Source organism: Anomaloglossus baeobatrachus, chromosome 3, assembly GCF_048569485.1.
Source record: "Anomaloglossus baeobatrachus isolate aAnoBae1 chromosome 3, aAnoBae1.hap1, whole genome shotgun sequence".
Taxonomy (NCBI): domain Eukaryota; kingdom Metazoa; phylum Chordata; class Amphibia; order Anura; family Aromobatidae; genus Anomaloglossus; species Anomaloglossus baeobatrachus.
The window spans coordinates 152,411,092-152,428,980 of NC_134355.1; the positions used below are offsets into that span (position 1 = coordinate 152,411,092).

The 17,889-nt window shown below is 43.6% G+C and overlaps 1 protein-coding gene across 1 annotated transcript in view; it reads right to left on the bottom strand.

Moving 5' to 3' along the window:
• Window positions 1-17,889, bottom strand: part of MTHFD1L (methylenetetrahydrofolate dehydrogenase (NADP+ dependent) 1 like) — a 311,373-nt gene that overhangs the window by 127,383 nt on the left and 166,101 nt on the right. The window contains exon 21 of the mRNA XM_075339530.1: window positions 4,803-4,942. Within this exon, the coding sequence (XP_075195645.1) occupies window positions 4,803-4,942 (140 nt within the window). The remainder of the gene's footprint in view (window positions 1-4,802; window positions 4,943-17,889) is intronic.

Sequence of the window (17,889 nt, forward strand, 5' to 3'; positions counted from 1 at the left end):
ACCTTAAAAATGCGATGTGGCGCCCCCACTCTGCGACGACTTTCCCTGCTGCCCCTGAAGTCCCTGCCGGAAAAAAGGTGCAGTGCCTAAGATAAGTGCAACAAATAAATTGGTGTGGCAGGTGGACAGTAGGGAGGAAAATTCAAAAACTTATCTCATTGATATGAATAAAATAGTAATTTCAAGCCTCAACGCGTTTCTCCCAGAAGTGGGTTCCTCAGGAGGCCAATAGTAAACTACAATGGTGGTTCAGAAAAACCCTCTGTAGCCTGATGGCTGATTCAAAGAGAGGATCCTGATGATAAATAGCACACTGCAGACCCAAATACTGCTGGTGTCCAAGGGAAAAACTCCCTATTCAATGAGATAGACATTACAATTGATGTACCATGTACTGATGTTGGTTCTGGTGATGTATTTCTGTACTGATGAGGGTTGTGATTTCTGATGATGTATTCTTGTGCTCCTGTACATAAGTAATAATCTATAACTTATAAGATTATACAAATTTAATATGAATGAGTAGTCACATGACATTACTTTAACTGCATGGGGGAGGCCCCAAAGTGAATTTTTGGCCCTGGTACTGGTACCTCCTTCATCCCGTTGCTATTCTCATTGTTTGCCTTTTCAGTATTACCGCCCCTTCTTCCCAGAGTCATAACTTTATTTTTTTTTGTCCATCTACATGTCAGAGCTTGTCTTTTGCAGGAGGAGTTGTACTTTTGAATTTCCTTATTCTTTCTACAACATGGTGTACTGGAAAAATGGGAAAAAAAATACAAAATGGGGAGAAATGGTGAAAAAAACTTCTCAATTCTATGTTTTTTGGAGGAATTGTTTTTACGGTGTACATTTTGTGGTAAAACTTACCTCACAATAAGATTCTCCTCATCAGTACAATTATGGCGATACAAAACATGTCCAGTTTTTTTTTCATTTTAATGGTAAAAAAAAAAATGAAAAGTTTACTGAACAAAAAAAAAAAACAAACAAACTTGTACCGTTTTCACTTACCGGTCAATCGAACTATGTCATGGCTTATTTTTTTCCAGGGAGAAAACAACTTTTATTTTTTAATTTCAGCATTTTGGGATAGACATATTTTGATTGCTTGTTACAGTATTTTTTGTGTTATTGCAGAGACTGTTTTTAACCCCTTCCGAGTCAGCCTGAATGTTTCCCTGTATGTCGGCTAATCTAATCAGCTGACGTACCTCTAAGGCCATGTGCCCACGGGAGAACATACCTGCGGATTTTGCTGTGGAAAACCCGTGGATTTTCTATATTTTCCAGATAAGTCCACAGGTTTACACAAGTAGACACTCCCCATGTTATCCTAAGGGATTTAGGGAGTGCTGTATCAATGGTGCGGTATTTGCACCTGCGGAAAATGCTGCGGATTTCCTGCAGCCGCATGTAACTTCATGGTCAATTATTCATGCGGAATTATCTGCAGAATTCTTGCCTTTCCACTATGGAGATACAGGGTGGGAAATCCGCACTGTTTCTGCAGGTTTACCTTAACAATTCCGCAGAAATACCGCATCAATGGATAGCTGCAGATTCCGGGGAGTTGCTGCGTGAACCTGCGGAAATACTTGCAGGAAAAGTCCGCAGGTACGTACTCCTGTGGTCACAGGGCCTAACAGCAGTGGACAGATCGGAATTCCACCTGGGCTGTTAACCAGTTAATTCCCACTGTCAATCTCGGACAGTGGGATTTAATGCGCTAGCGTGCCTCGTTGAAAATTAAAAAAACAAAAACAAAAAAAAAAACAAAAACACATTTGGTATCGTCACATTCAAAAATATCCAATCTTTCAAATTATAACATAAATTGATCTAAATTGGTAAACAGAGTAACGAAAAAAAGTATCTAGAAATGCCAGAATTACAGGGGTTTTTTTTGGCCGCCGCAACATTACAATAAAATGCAGTAACAGGCGATCAAAACATTGCCTCTATGCAAAAATGGCATTTGATAAACCTCAGATCAAAGCGCAAAAATAAGTCATCATAAAGCCCCAGATCTTAAAAGATGAGAACGTTCCGGGTCTCGGAAAATAGTGACAAAAACGCAATTTTAATTTTTATTTTTTTTTTCACAAATTTATGAATTTTTTCCAGCAATTGAATTAGAAAAAAAAAGGCAAACCAAAAACCAACTATACATATTTCGCACCTACGGGTTCGTACTGACCTGGAAAATCATATTGCCACGTCAGTTTTACTATAAAGTGAACATGGTAAATAATAATATAATTTAAAAAAAAAAATAAATGTGGTATTGCATTTTTTTTTGCAATTTCCCAGTTTTCCAGTACACTTATGTGGTAAAATTAATGTTTTTTTTTTCTTCTAAAGTACAGCTCATCAAGTAGCAAGCAAGCCCTCATATGGCAACACTAACATAAAAATAAAAAAGTTATGGCTCTTGGAAGAAAGGGAGGAAAAAGAAAAACCGAAAAATCGCCAGGTGGTGAAGGGTTAATAGCCCCCTGGGTGCCTTGAAGCTGCAATTATCTGATCGCTTGTGTTATATACAGCAATGCCATAGCAGTGCTGAATATAGTGAAAAATCACAATCTCCTTTGAAGCCTTGGACTAAATGGAGTGCTAAGAGAAGCACGGAGGTCTTTAGCGGATCCCCTACTGTCATAGTAACCCATTGACAACCGGCAATCAAGTGACATGTACAGTTAACATAGTGCGCCCCCATGCTGGCAAATGTTAAATCCCGCTTTCAGAGTTTGTCAGCAGGATTTCACAGGTTAACAATGGCGGGTTTCACTCCACCCCCAATTGTTAAAGGCAGATCCTGGCTGTAACACACAGCCGTTACCTGCAGAGTATGGTATCTCACCCTGCGAATCCGCTCGATACACTCACTTCCGACTTGCACCGTAAATGAACCCTAGATGACGTAAAGGGGTTAAAGATGTTGTCCATGAATATTTTTCTTTTACGATGTGCCTAAAAATGAACAGGCGGGTAGTTTCTAACAGAAGAGACTCCACAACAACAGAGTGGCTCTTCTGAGTTACTCTGAGGATGGGGCATGCCTGCTGGCGTCATGTTGATTGACAACCAGCTTCCCGCAGTTAGACAGTGGGGAGCCGTACGTCACATGACATCTGCACTCACGTCTCATCAACAAAGTAGAGCAAAAAAGAAGCCGCTGCTTTGTCACTGTGACATCAGGGGAAGCCGCTGTATCATCGGCAGGAGCAGCAGGTGACCGCTCTGTGGCAGCAAAATTTGGCGCTGGGCACAACAGTGCTGGGTAACCCATTTAAAGTTACATGTTAAAGGTGAAATTGTGGTGACATGTTCCCTTCTGTATTTTGCCACCTGCAATGTTGTCATCCTCTGCATACAACCTTTGCTTTCCAGTTTGAATGGTGGACAATATTTTTTGGCAATTGAGGGAACATTTTTTTTGGCAAAATAGATTCTCACAAGGTTACTATAATCATTTCTCATTAACATGCTCATAATAACCTGGCCGGTTTACAAGACAGGCTGGGGCCCAGTAACTTCACATCAAATCTCATCATGAAAGATATTACAATGGTCTTCTCTTCTGGCTGGTCTCCGCCTTCATCTCTCGTAAATCAAAAGCTTTACAGTTTGTCACTATATTCATTATTTTATTTGATCACTATTCCCATTCAGTGCCTGCAAGCAGAGATATCAACGCATCCTGACGACGGCCAAAACACCTGCACGTGGTGTATTGATTTTTGTTCTCGTTGTGGCATTTACCGATTGGCTTCATTTTATAATTTGATACATCGGTCTTTTCTAGACGCAGCAATCTTGAACATGAATATATATTTTTTACAATTCTTTGTTAAAGGCAAGGGTGATCCAAATTTTAAATATTTTTCTAAACATGTTTCTTTCTTAATTTTCACATTGCTAGTCCCCTTAGGGAGCTTGAACCTTCGATCATTTGATCGCTTGTATTATATGCAGCAATACCACAGGCCGCATGTCACAGAACAGAACTCATGACAGGGGCGGGAGCCATTATCTGGACCCCAGCCATCAGGGAAACCCATTGGCTCCTTGTGATTGCATCATGAAAGGGCTGATTGGCACCTGAACTAGCCATCAGGCTGGATTGCAGCACTTAAATGATGCTGTCAGTGACGGTCAGTGGCATATAAGAGGTTAACAGCAGCAAATCGCTGCTATTAGGCTATGTGCGCACTAGGACGTTTTTGCACTTCTCAAAAAGGCTGCGTCTTTGGCCGCAAAAAAGGCACATATATGCACCCGTGGCAAAAACGCAATGGTAAAAACGCATGCATTTTTACCGTGTTACAGTGCATTTTGCTGCGTCTTTCCAATGCATTGCATGGGTGAAAAACGCAGGAAAGAATTGACATGTCCATTTTTTTTTTTTAGCTCAAAAACGCAGCTAAAAATAAAAAAAAGGTGTGTGCGGACAGCAAAAATGAAAACTCTTAAGACTTTGCTGAGGAAGTAAAGTCATGCAGTTTGGAGCCCAAAAACGCTCAAAAACGCTGCAAAAAACGCCCACTGCGCACATAGCCTTAGAGGCAGATGTCGGCTGTAAAATATTGCCAGCATCTGCCCTCTGTTGAGCAGGCTCTGCTTGTGGATCTTCCTCAAAGTTCCTGACCTGCTCAACACTGATGTATGTATTCATCAAGTAAAGGAAGTGGGTTTAATGTACCACAAATGTAATACTTACAAACACTTTGTGATAGTTATATTTTAATTAAACATCTTAAATTCACACAGAGGCAGGGTATATTTTTGAAACTCACATTTGGTCCTCCTCCATGCATCTTCAAAGCTCTAATAGTAGCCACAAGCACGACTGCATTGGGAACCAAGCCAGAGGCTCTGCACTTAATGTTAAAAAACTTCTCCATGCCAATATCTGCACCAAAACCAGCTTCCGTCACTAGAGATGAAAAAGGGAGAGAGGAGAGCAAAAGGATTCAAATCACTTCCATTATTCAGCCTTTCGATAGAAAGAACTATGTAAATGAAATAAAATATGGTTTAACAATTCTCAGCTTTGTTGTCCAAAATGTTAGCACCATCAAAGATAATTTAAAGGGGCAGTCCAGTCATGACAAGTTTTCCCAAATATATTCCCTTAACATTTCACCTCCATGCTGCCCACTGACATGATGATTCCAACTGACGTAGATCTGGTGGGAAGGTAACTGTAGAACTACAGAGAACTAATAATCATTCATAGTGAGAAATAGGAGAGTATAAGTCAATTTTACGGGATGAGACGTATCAATGCAGGAAAGGTTTTCACAAATAAAATTGTTAAAATTTGATGGCTCTTTAGCAACCCAACAAGGACAGCTCCAAGAATGTCAAAGAGTGACGATGGATGAGGGAAGGAAACAGGATACAGTTCTAAGGCTGCAAGGATGAAGGCAACGCACTGCATAGGAAACGAAGCGGAGACAAATGAGAAGAAAACAATGCACGGAGCCAAACTATTCTACTTGGAAACTTGCCTATGATCATACACACACACACACACACCACACTCACTTCTATATTATTTCCTCTTTCCAAATCCAAGTGCCAAAGAAAATATCAACAAATGTGGCCCCGTGGGACATCTGAGAGTTCAATATAATGTTACTTCACTAACTACTAGATTAAGGAAACCATTAAAAGGATCATCATAAAAACGAATAGGCAAACTATATTGTGAAAAGATTCACGCAATCACCAAGCTGAGGGATGTTTTCAGGGGAAACCAATTAAACAAGCTACACAAAATCGGTTTTGATCAATTCATGGGCCTTATGGGGCAAATAACATGTACAGCAGGGGCTATAGTTTTGAGATAGACACATTTAGTTTTTCCCAAAATTTGCTGCATCCGTGTTTTTAGATCCTTTATTCAGACATTTCTATGGTTACTCAAGTACAATTATCAGCATTTCATGAATTTTTAAGTTTAATAACAAATACATCTAGTTTATGCAAAGACTTAAAGAGGTTGTTAACAATGATGACCTATATTTGGGTCGGCCGGCTGGAACAAATCAGTTGCAAAGCTGCGCAACATGGCTAAGTTGAATAGTGGCTACGGCCAGGTACTGAACATCAGCCCCCTATTGATTGGAATAGGTGGCGGATATGCAATACCCAAACATGGCCACTATATAGTTGACGGAGTTGTGTTGTGCAGCTCAACAGCTAAGGCTAAGTAGTTTGGGCTGGCGGCACACTAGGACAGGGTTTCCAACTTGACTTTTAATTTCGTCTGGACAGCTCATCAAGAAATCATGGACAGACTTTTTTACGGGCACATTGTAAAACCATAAGAACTCATGAGAAGTGATCCATGTCTACAGCCCAAAATTCTCCTATGAAGACATCAGCCGCCTTCACTGTAAAATTATGATAATTACAAATAAAAATAATCTGTATAAGTTTCTTCAGCTTCAAGAAATCACAGACCCCTTACATGTTTTTTTTTACGGACAGAGCAAAAAAAGTGCTCTATTTTTACGGACTGTCTTGGAATTTCTGGACGGTTGGCAACCCTGCACTAGAAACAGCTGATCGGTAGGGGTGCAAGGTATTGCACCCAAGCAATCAGACATTGATGACCTATTGCAAGGTTCGGTCATCAATGTTAAAGTCCTGTACAACTCCTTTAATATTTACAGAGTTGATCCTTCTTTTTGAAGACTTTACCAATTTGCCCTTGTATGCAGGCTTACAGCATTTGGGCCAAATCCTGATTGTCAGAGTCTTTATTCCCGTTATCGGGGACAGCAGAAGGGTTTTTAAAGGGAACCAACAATCATGATTTTCATATATTAAGTAAAGCCAGTACTATGCTGACGCTAGGATGCTGAATGTACGCATATCTTTTGTTCAGAGATAGGGTGTTTTATTTCTGAAATATGTGCAAGTAAAGTTCCAGAAATGCACTGCTATTTGATTGACAGGTGCAACAGCGGGTCGGGTCTTGGTATTTATTCCTGCCTGCCTGGCCTTCCTCCCCCTGTTGCCATAGATGTTAATTCCGGCGTAGGCAGACAGGAGTGGAATGCATAGCAAGACCTGACCCACATATTCTCTTCCTGTTGCACCTGTCAATCAAATAGCAGTGTATTGCTTGAACTTTACTTGCACATAATTTCTGAAATAAAACCTCACTAAAGAGTGATCACATTATAGTCACTCCCCCCTTGCACTTTGATAGATATACGGCTCTACACAAACGCTGCAAAGCAGACTGTCCATCATGGTTCAAGAAGAGCAATTACAGCCCAATCACTGTAGTAAGCGGCGACTGTTAGGCCCTGTGCACACGCTGCGGATTTACCGTGGATTTTGCCTCGAATTTGCTGTGGACTTGCTGCAGAAAATGTGTCTAACATTGCTGCAGTCAATTCCCCAGCAAAACCTATGGGTTTTTAAAAATGCTGTGCGCTCACTGATTTTCCGCTGCGGAATTAATGAGCATGTCCCTTCTTTTCTGCAGGTTTTTGCCATAGATCATGGTAAAAATCTGCAGGGACCAACTTGTGGAAAATCCGCGGTAAATCCGTACCAAAACCGCTGCAAATGGTGGCAAAAACGCGGGTGCGGTTTTACTGCGGGTGCGGGATTCTTTCAGAGGGTCCGTTTTTTTCTTAAGAACAAGGCACTTTCTAGTGCGCACATAGCCTTAAGCTGCACTGTCCCCCCAATGACTGGGAGTAAATAGGGAAAGTTGTAAATAAAATCCTAACAACCATATCTCAGTACTGAGCCCATGCCATTATTGTGCAGGTAACGTTAATGCAACCCATGACCATTTGCCCTATTAGGAACATACTGATAACATTTAGATCTTCCCCCTTTGAACCACACTACATTACCCAAAGTGGACAGCCAAACAGCAGTTCCTACTCTGGAGGACTGGATGTAGCTCGCTATTCCATAGATGTCCATTCAATTGGATGGGTGCTGTGATAATATGTTAACTAAAAGCTGGTTGGCAGTGGGTCTGATTTGCCTAGCCTTCTATAGTTGAGTTATTTAAGCAGATTTCCCACAGACCTCTTTAACAAGTAGTAACTGTCGAGTGGCAAAATACAGGCTGACGAGAAAGCCACGAATGATAATATATTAATAGGAAAATCTAAGCAATTCTGTAATTTACTATTTATTCAAATTTTCAGCTGTTCTTGAGATGCTAAACACTGTTTACAACTCGTTTCCTTGGATACCGACCACTGCTGATAGATAGCAAACCATACTGAATGCTTCCAAGCCCTTTTCTCTTGAATCTTATTAATCCCAGCCAGTTTAAGTCTATTGCTTACAAACAAGACAGCAGAAGTGGTCCGTCTTCTAGGCAACAAACCGTAAATAAACAAAAACACAAAAGTGCTAATATCACGGAAGAGCTGCAAATGTTACGAACCAATAAATTGTAAAAAATAAGCATTTTGGTAAGCCATAAAAGATTACATCAATCTATGAAGATGGGAACAAGCCTGTAAACTGAACCAAACATCAGGATTTTCGTGTATAAGCTGCAGCCAGTGCAGTACTGGCACTATCATGCACAGTGTGTACATACCATTAGGGGGCAGCTCGGGTGTTTAGGCAGTGAAATACAACTTTATAAAGTTTGAAATTTCGTGCACTTTTTGATTGACGTGTGCACCTCTCTGTTAATGTCCGGGCGGGTTATGCAGGAGTTCCCCGCCCCCCCACCAGCCTGTTCCTCCCTCTCTCCTGATGTCCGGGCGGGTTATGCAGGAGTTCCCCGCCCCCCCACCAGCCTGTTCCTCCCTCTCTCCTGATGTCCAGGCGGGTTATGCACGTGTTCCCCGCCCCCCCGCGCCGCCTGTTCCTCCCTCCCTCCCTCTGGCTGTATGTAAATATCTAATCTTCAGAAACATGGCGCCGGAGTGGGCCTCTGCGCATAGCGCTTATCTCCGGCGCCATGTTTCTGAAGCCCCCGCATTACACAACTTGGTGTCTGAGAGGGCGGCGCATGCGCCCTCGTTTCTTCACAGCCCGTTGTGACCCCGGGAGCGCGCGCGATTAGAACAGGACAGAACAGCTGACCGGAGGACGTGATTACCTGCTGCTCCTGTATCGTGCCGCCCCAGGACACCGGGCCAACACACCAGCCGGTGTGACATCGCTGTGGCGCCGCCCTCTCAGACACCAAGTTGTGTAATGCAGGGGATTCAGAAACATGGCGCCGGAGATAAGCGCTATGCGCAGAGGCCCACTCCGGCGCCATGTTTCTGAAGATTAGATATTTACATACAGCCAGAGGGAGGGAGGGAGGAACAGGCGGCGCGGGGGGGGCGGGGAACACGTGCATAACCCGCCCGGACATCAGGAGAGAGGGAGGAACAGGCTGGTGGGGGGCGGGGAACTCCTGCATAACCCGCCCCGACATTATCTGCAGAGGTGCACACGTCAATCAAAAAGTGCACGAAATTTCAAACTTTATAAAGTTGTATTTCACTGCCTAAACACCCGAGCTGCCCCCTGACGGTATGTACACACTGTGCATGATAGTGCCAGTACTGCACTGGCTGCAGCTTATACACGAAAATCCTGATGTTTGGTTCCCTTTAATAAAAGTAAGAATGTGTTGAGTAACAGGCTATTTACAGTTACTTTCCATAAATCTCATGAATATTTCCAAATACAACATGTGAAATGAGTCCATCAAGAAGCTCTACACGGCTCAAGAAGCTCTACACGGCTCAAGAAGCTCTACACGGCTGGGATTTAACCAGCAGAAAGTCAACTACAGAAAAACAGACAAGGTCAAATTCATTATCACAGATGACTGTGGACCACCTTTGCTTGCCTTGCTCCCATAATTTAGTGATGGCTCCAGAACACAGGGCTCAAGTGTGTGAACAATGCAAGGGGAAATAGAAAGTGCGCACTGCTCACTGCCACTTACTCTCCGCCCGTAAACAAAAAAATAGTCTCAGTGCAGCTGGACATTTGCAAAGTCAGGAAAGGAAGAGCTTAGAAACCTGTGGAAGACAGTGAACTCTGAACCAATTCATTTCCAGCAGGAAGATAATGTGACTGTTATCATTTCTTCACCAAGTGTTTGCAGCAAGGTTAAAACTAAGACGTAAATATATACAATATATCCCAAAAGTGAGTACACGCCTCCCATTTTTATTGTACCCTTTTTCATGGGACAACATTGAAGATACAGTATATCACTTTGATACAAAGCAGTCAGTGTACAGCTTGTATAACAGTATAAATTTGGTGTGAAATTAGAGTTTAAACCACTGGCAACAAAAATGAGTACAAGTGAAAACGGTCAAATTGTGCTCAATGTCAATATATTGGGTGGCCACCATTATTTTCAAGAACTGTCTTGGGCATAGAGTTCACTAGAGCATCACAGGAGCTACTGGAAACCTCTTCCATCCTCCATAACGACATCACGGAGCTGGTGGATGTTAGAGACCTTGCGCTCCTCCACCTCCAGCACAGATGCTCAATAGCATTTACATCTGGCTTGGCCTATCCATCCCTTTCACCCTTAGTTTCTTTAGCAAGGCAGTCTTGGAGGTGTGTTTGGGGTCGTTACGTTGGAATACGAAGGGATCATGCTCTGCTTCAATATGTCACAGTACATGTTTGCATTCATCATGGTTCCCTCAATTAACTGTTGCTCCCCATTGCAGGCATCTCTCATGTAGCACCAAATCATGACACCCCAACCGCTATGCTTGACTGTAGGAAAGACACTTGTTTTTGTACATCTCACCAGATTGCCGACGCGCGCGCACACACACACTTGACATCATTTGAGCGAAATAAGTTTATCTTGGTCTCATCAGACCAAAGGACATGGTTCCAGTAATCCATGTCCATAATCTGCTTGTCTTCAAACTATTTGATACTGAGCGGGTCAGTAATCACACTTGTCAACTGTGCTTAAGGCCTCTTTCACACGTTCGTGAAAAACCACGCACGTTTTTCATGGACGTGTCAGAGGTGCGTTTTGCCCTCCGTGAGCCGTGTTTATGACCTACATGTGTTGTCTGTGTGTTATCCGTGATAACACACAGAGAACGGGAACTTTCTGCTCACCTGTCCCTGGAGTCGCTGTCCGTGGTGCTGATCTTCAATCTCCGGTCCTGCCAACTCCCCGCTTCTGCAGCTTCCGGCCGCAGTGATGTGAATATTCAATGAGCATAATGAGCAGCAGTCGGAAGCAAGTGACAGCAGTGGCAGAGACAGGAGGGCTGGAGAAGCTGAGTAGTTTTTGTTTTTTTTCTTAAACACGTGTGTTTTCTCCGGTGCGTGTCACACTGAACACCTCCGTGTGGTCCGCTTGCGTTCCGTGTGACAACACCCGTGATGCCAGAGAAAAACTGATATGTTGACGTGTGGAGCACACGGACACACATATGCTCTACACGTACACACAGTCCATGGCAGAACACGCACGTAAGTGCAGACCCATTGATTTTAATGGGTCTACGTGTGCCCGTGTCTCCGGTACGTGAGGAAAAGGACCAAACACGTACCGGATACAAGGACGTGTGAAAGTGGCCTAAAATAGTTTTCCCAAGAACAAACATCATTTTGCTCAATATATCTTGGCATAATAATTTCCACAATTGGATGTGTTAAAGAAATGTCACTGTGCTGAGATAATATTAAATATGTGCCCCTGTTATGTGCTGTGTAATGGTCGTGTCGGACCGTACAGGGACATGGTCTAATCATACCACATCTCCTGGGTGGGGGAGGAAATAAAGTATACAGACATTACAGCATATAGTCACAAATAATTCAATCTTTGAGGTAAAACATTTTTTAAAAACAAGCAGGGAAATGTTTTACCTCACAAAAAGAATCATCTATGATCCCCCGCTGTAATGTCTGTATACTCTCATTTTCATCCTCTCCTGCTCAGAGATATGGTATAATAAGATTATGTCCCTGCATGATCCGAAACGATCATTACACAGTATACAGCTGGGGCACATTTAGAAGATTATCACAGGAAAAATTACATATATTTTTTAAACACATCCAATTGTGGAACTTCTCAATCAAAGATCTGTTGATTATAATCAACTTTAAAATTAGCTTTGTTCATGGAAAAACCTTTTAAGCAACTTGTAATTGCTCTGCAGGGAGATAACATTTTTCATTACATCTCACATAGGAATAACCTTTGAAACCAGGACCCCAGCGCTGCAAGACTGCAGTGCAAACCACTGAGCCACCGTACCACCCTATTAGTTGTATCATTATTAGTGTTGAGTGAGTGTGCTCACCATGTTCGGTACTCAATCGAGCATCGGGATGCTAAAGTACTCTGGGTGCTCGGCCGATTATGGCGGGCGCTCAGATGTGTCATCTGTAAAACAATGACTACAAAGCACAGGCTTTCTTCACTGCATGATGTGAGCAGGCACCCCAGTGCGAGCCATTTGCAGTCTCTGAATGGCTCTCACTGGGGTTAAAACATTTTTGGATGGAATGTGTTAAAGGGGAAAAAAAAAATAAAAACCCTCCCATTGAAAATGTTGTTTATGGTTGGTTGGATGTTGGAGGAGAGCTGAACTGCCTAATCACTGACTTCCATCATACTCATTTCCTGAATATTTTACTTTTTCTACAAATATGTTCTTTAGCGCCATAGTTTTCATTTTCACAAGAGTAACATGACAAAATGCACAGTACAAATTGTTGTGACGTGAATACCTAGCATACCTACAAGACGCTATGAGGACACATGGTGGGGTAGTGTTTTAAAAATCCGATGATGTGACTTTGCGTGTTAAGCCAGCTTTCTTACACATACTACAGTGCTTACTGTGATAAGACGCAGAACGTGGCCACAAAGGTCGATGTCAAAGCTTGATTTTTGTTTTTAGTAGACTTAAGGGGCAGTCATCTGGTGTCTGTCATAGTAAAACATGGCAATGCATATGGGCAGACGCCCAATGTAAAGTCTGGCTATATGAAATACAGTTTAGGCCGTACATTCCAGACATGCCACTTAGTGGATTTAAATCTACAATATTTGACAAAGGAAAAAAATAGAAGGGTTTGTTAAGGAATTTATTTATTCACACATTTTTCTTTCAGCTCAAGAGCCATTTACATACTTTCTATGGTATCACTTACATGTGTACCTGGCAAATAGTCAATGTGCACATACCCTTGCAATGAGGGTAAAGATTTATAAACAGACTAAAGTAGGACAAAGCTGATATCAGCAGGCTCGGTGGACAGTCAGTATATGGGGCTTCACGACTCCCCCCCCCCCATGGATGTAGGGGAAGATAAGAATTTGGCATGTCTAATTTCAGGCTTCCAGTCCTTTTTCAAGGGAAATCTGTATTTTTCAGTTAGTTGGGAAATAGGTGATAATGCACTACCACGCCGCTCACTAGGTCACCATAGTATCACATTATCCCATACAAGTCCCTAAAGACACATAAGAGGTTATCTTGTTTTCAGAAGAGCAGCAATAAGACGCACACACACACACACACACACACACACACTTTGCTGCAAAAAAAGGTCAAATTTAGTCAAATGCAAAAACCTCAGGCATAGCGGACTATGCAAAAACAAAATGTCAGTAACCATATCCAGATGGCCTTAGAGGGGAGAGAAAAGAAAGGAAATATGACACATCCAAAGCTTCACGCTACTAGTATAATTGGTTGTAGCAGGATGACCACAGGTAACAGCTACAAGTCTGAAAAATAATATCTGATGATTTCTATTAACGTCACTGACACATTCTCATCAATTTCTGTTAGATGCATGAACCCACGGAAACCATATAAAATAAACCTCACCCATATTTCTATATAAAAATACACAATCTCTTTCTTTTGGAGTTCATAAATATTATATGCAAGCAGATCAACGTCCACTATTAAATAAAGCGCAGATTTTCAGGAAACTTTTTTTTTAGTTTTTCTTAATTTGGCTTAAAATAGTAAAATGGAGCTCAAAAGATAAAAAGTTTCCTGGTTTGTGTTGGCTTTTTACCATGGGGTAAGCAATCGTAAGGCTGGAAATAGACTATCCTATGTATAGTTATTTTCCATCAGATCTGGGTTTTGTGTCTAGGGATCAAATCTCCAGTATCTTTAGTACAAAATCTGCACATATTAAACAAATAGAATGCCAACATTACACAACATATCCTAAAGGCCACTTTACACGCTGCGATATCGGTACCGATATCGCAAGCGTGGGTACCCTCCCCAATCGGTTGTGCGACATGGGCAAATCGCTGCCCGTGGCGCACAACATCGCCCAGACCGGTCACACTACTTACCTGCCCTGAGACGTCGCTGTGAGCGGCGAAACACCTCCTTTCTAAGGGGGGCGGTTCGTTCAGCGTCACAGCGACGTCACAGCAGCGTCACTGAACCGATGCCCAAAAGAAGTGGAGGGGCTGAGATGAGAGGGACGAACATCCTGCCCACCTCCTTCCTTCCGCATTGCGGGTGGGAGGCAGGTAAGGAGAGGTTCCTCGTTCCTGCGGTGTCACACGTACCGAAGTGTGCTGCCGCAGGGACGAGGAACTTCATTACTGCTGCAGCAACGATATTAGAGAATGGACCCCCATGTCACCTGTGGCGCCCTGGCCTAGCCAGGTCATCACAGATAACATACAAACACCCCCCCACCCCCATTAAACAGGGACACCAGCCAAACATAAACCCTTGTTGCCTCTCTCCAGTGTCTGATGGCCCCACCAGGTGGGGCGGAGCCAAGCGGTTGGCCCCACCCACCAAGGAGTTCACAGGCCTGGGGGGCGGGAAAAGTGACAGTTGAGTTCAGCAGTTCAGTGTAGGAGTGTGAAGTGAGAGGAGTAAGCACTTGGGTGTCTGGGTTTGTGGCCCAGGCACTAACAGCAAGGTTGGCAGACGATGGTGGCCGTCTGCAGGAGTGGTGGAGCAACGCGGAACCGTAGGACTGGGGACGGGTGATGGACCGCCGGTACCGACCGGGGAGCGAAATGAAGCCAGCACACACAGGCAGGGCCATCGGACCCCGACCAGGCTGGGAGCCGCCGACAATAGTCAGATCCGAATGTGACTGGAACCCAAGGGGTTTCACAACAGCAAAAGTCCCAATTGAAGGCAACAGCCCACACCGTGAGGGTATACAGCTACCGCCTAAGGCTAGAGACCCAAGGGCCAGCGTCTGCGGGCAAACGGGCTCCTCCGGTACCCATACACCGGGGAGTGGACTACCGTTGGGAATCCATAGTAGTCAGAAAGAGAACATCAAGATGCAAGGAAAGACAGCCGCCATCACCTGTCCAGGGAGAAGCACTGCAGCCGGCTGCGGGACCCGTCCATCCAGCAGTTTGGTTTACCGAGGACTTTGTACCTTTCTTGCTGAGTACACCTGTGCCATCCGGCACCGCGCCACGCTGTCCCTGCAACCCTGCATCTCACCAACCCTGCCTCCCCGTCACAACAACATCACCGGGCCCCAGGACCCCCGACCCCTACCCACGGAGGGGGAAAACAACATCCCAGCTGATCCTTACCATCGCTCCCGGGATCCCCGTCACCAGCAGCGGTGGTGCCCATCTTCACCACGACCCGTGGGTGGCGTCACAGACTAAATCCCCCAAACCAACCACCCCTTTCACTCACGGGCGAGGAGCGCCGCTCGAGTCCCCGGATCCGGCCCACCGCTCGAGCCACCGAGCAGCAGCGCCGGATCCGAACGTTAGCGAGAGTGCAGCAGCGACGGCGTGCTCCCCGCCCGCGACATCACCGATGAGCGATTTTGCACGTTTTTGCAATGATGCAAAATCGCATATAGGTGTCACACGCAATGGCATCGCTAAAGCGACCGGATGTGCGTAACAAATTCCGTGACCCCAACAAGATCACTTAAGAATACATTCCCACCTTGAAAAATGGATATCCCTTCCCTTTGTTTTAACTTTGGTCCTGTGCCTTTTTCTCCACTGAGTGTCTCCCAATGATGGACATTTTCACTTTTGCCTCATGTCCAAGAGGAGATTGACATCTTTGAAAGCTCCTGGATCTCCTTACAGCTAATATGCCTTCTACCCAGGCAGCAGAGTTTATGCTCCAGATAAAAAAAAAAAAACAAAAAAAAAACCACTTTTTTTTTTTAGTAAGTGAATCTGTCAAGTATTTTGTCGCTTAATCTCAGAGTACAATACTAATAATATAGAGGCAGAGATCCTTATTCCAGCGATGTCACTTAGCGCTTAACTGTAGTATTTTTATAAACTTTTTCAACAGGAGATTATCACTAGGGGGCTAGTAAACCTTCTATTAGGTAGTCCTCATTATCCTGACGAAGGCGGTTGCCGAAACGGCCGTCGGGTAGGAGGAGTTTCCGGCACGTCCCATCACTTTCTACCACATTGGGCGGTAAGTTTGATTGTGCTGCATGGATGCACATGGATTCCATTGTTGCTTGGGAGCATAGTGAAAGCGTATAACCTTGCTGACTCCCAGCATATTTGAACATGAGAGCTAGTGTTCATGCTCACTTCCACTGTGGTCTAGCTAACCGTGACACCCTGCCCAGTAGACACATTGTTAACCCCATGTGGTTTACTATCGACATAACGAGCACTAATTGATTAGTAATTCTTTCTGGTTTACATCATTATCTGGTGGCTACATAAGATAGTAAAAAAGATTTTTTAAGGATTCTTTTGTATCATTTATACCATATATCATGTGATTATCTATATTCAACCTCTTCTATGTTATAATCCTATACATCTGTGACTGTGACACTGCCGGCAGTTCCTGTATGTTTTTGATTGGTTTTATTTTTGGTATGTCCACCTAAGTATTAATCAATACAAAAATAAATATTTTCACCTATAAACCAAACGTTTGATCGTAATTTATTCCCCCCCCCCTTTTTCTCAGTATCCATTAGCTCTGTATAACCCCACTCTCACCACTGATTGGCAAATTTCAATGTGAATACGCAGAAATCTACCAATCACTGGTTGGGGCAGGGAGGTCAGCATTCAGAGAACTGTTAGGCCTTGTGCCCACAGGGCGTTTTTACAGCGTTTTTCCTAGCGTTTTTCATTGCTTTTTTTAATCAATAAAAGCAAGGAAAAAGCATCCCAGCAAAGTCTATGAGAATCAGGACTTGCTGTGCCCACGTTGCTTCTTTTTCAGTTGCTTTTTTTCTTGCTGAAAAAAGAAGCAACATGTCAATTGTTTTAGCGTTTTTTCCTGCTTTTTTCCCCAATTGACTTCAATGGAGTCAGGGAAAAAAGCAAGAAAAAACGCATGTGTAATGCCCACGTTGCTTTATATTTTATGCGTTTGGGCGTTTTTAGGGAGAAAAGAAAGCTATGGCTATGTAGATTCCTTCATAGAAGAAAGCCACATAGCCATTGTCCAGCAGCTGTTATCTTATCTCCCATTGTTTAGCGCGACACCTCTGCAGGGACCCCCGCTGACGTCACAAGGTAAAGAGTTCATCACAGCGGGGGATCTCCAGGAAATCCCACAGTAATCCCCCTGTATGAATTGTATTCACCTTGTGACATCCCGGAACTTATACAGCGAGGTGTCGCGGTAAACAATGCATGGACCGCCGCTGATGTCACAATGTAAAGAGTTCATCCCAGCGGGGATCTCCAAGAATGTGGGCGGCATTGCTCGGTAATCCCCCTGCATGAATTGTATTCACATTGTGACATCCCGAACTTCTCTGCAGTGACATGTGGCATTAAACAATGCAGGGACCCCCGCTGACGTCACAAGGTGAATAGTTAATCCCAGCGGGGGATCTCCCTTGTAACCAAGATAAACATCGGGTAACCAAGGTGGTTACCCGATATTTACCTTAGTTACC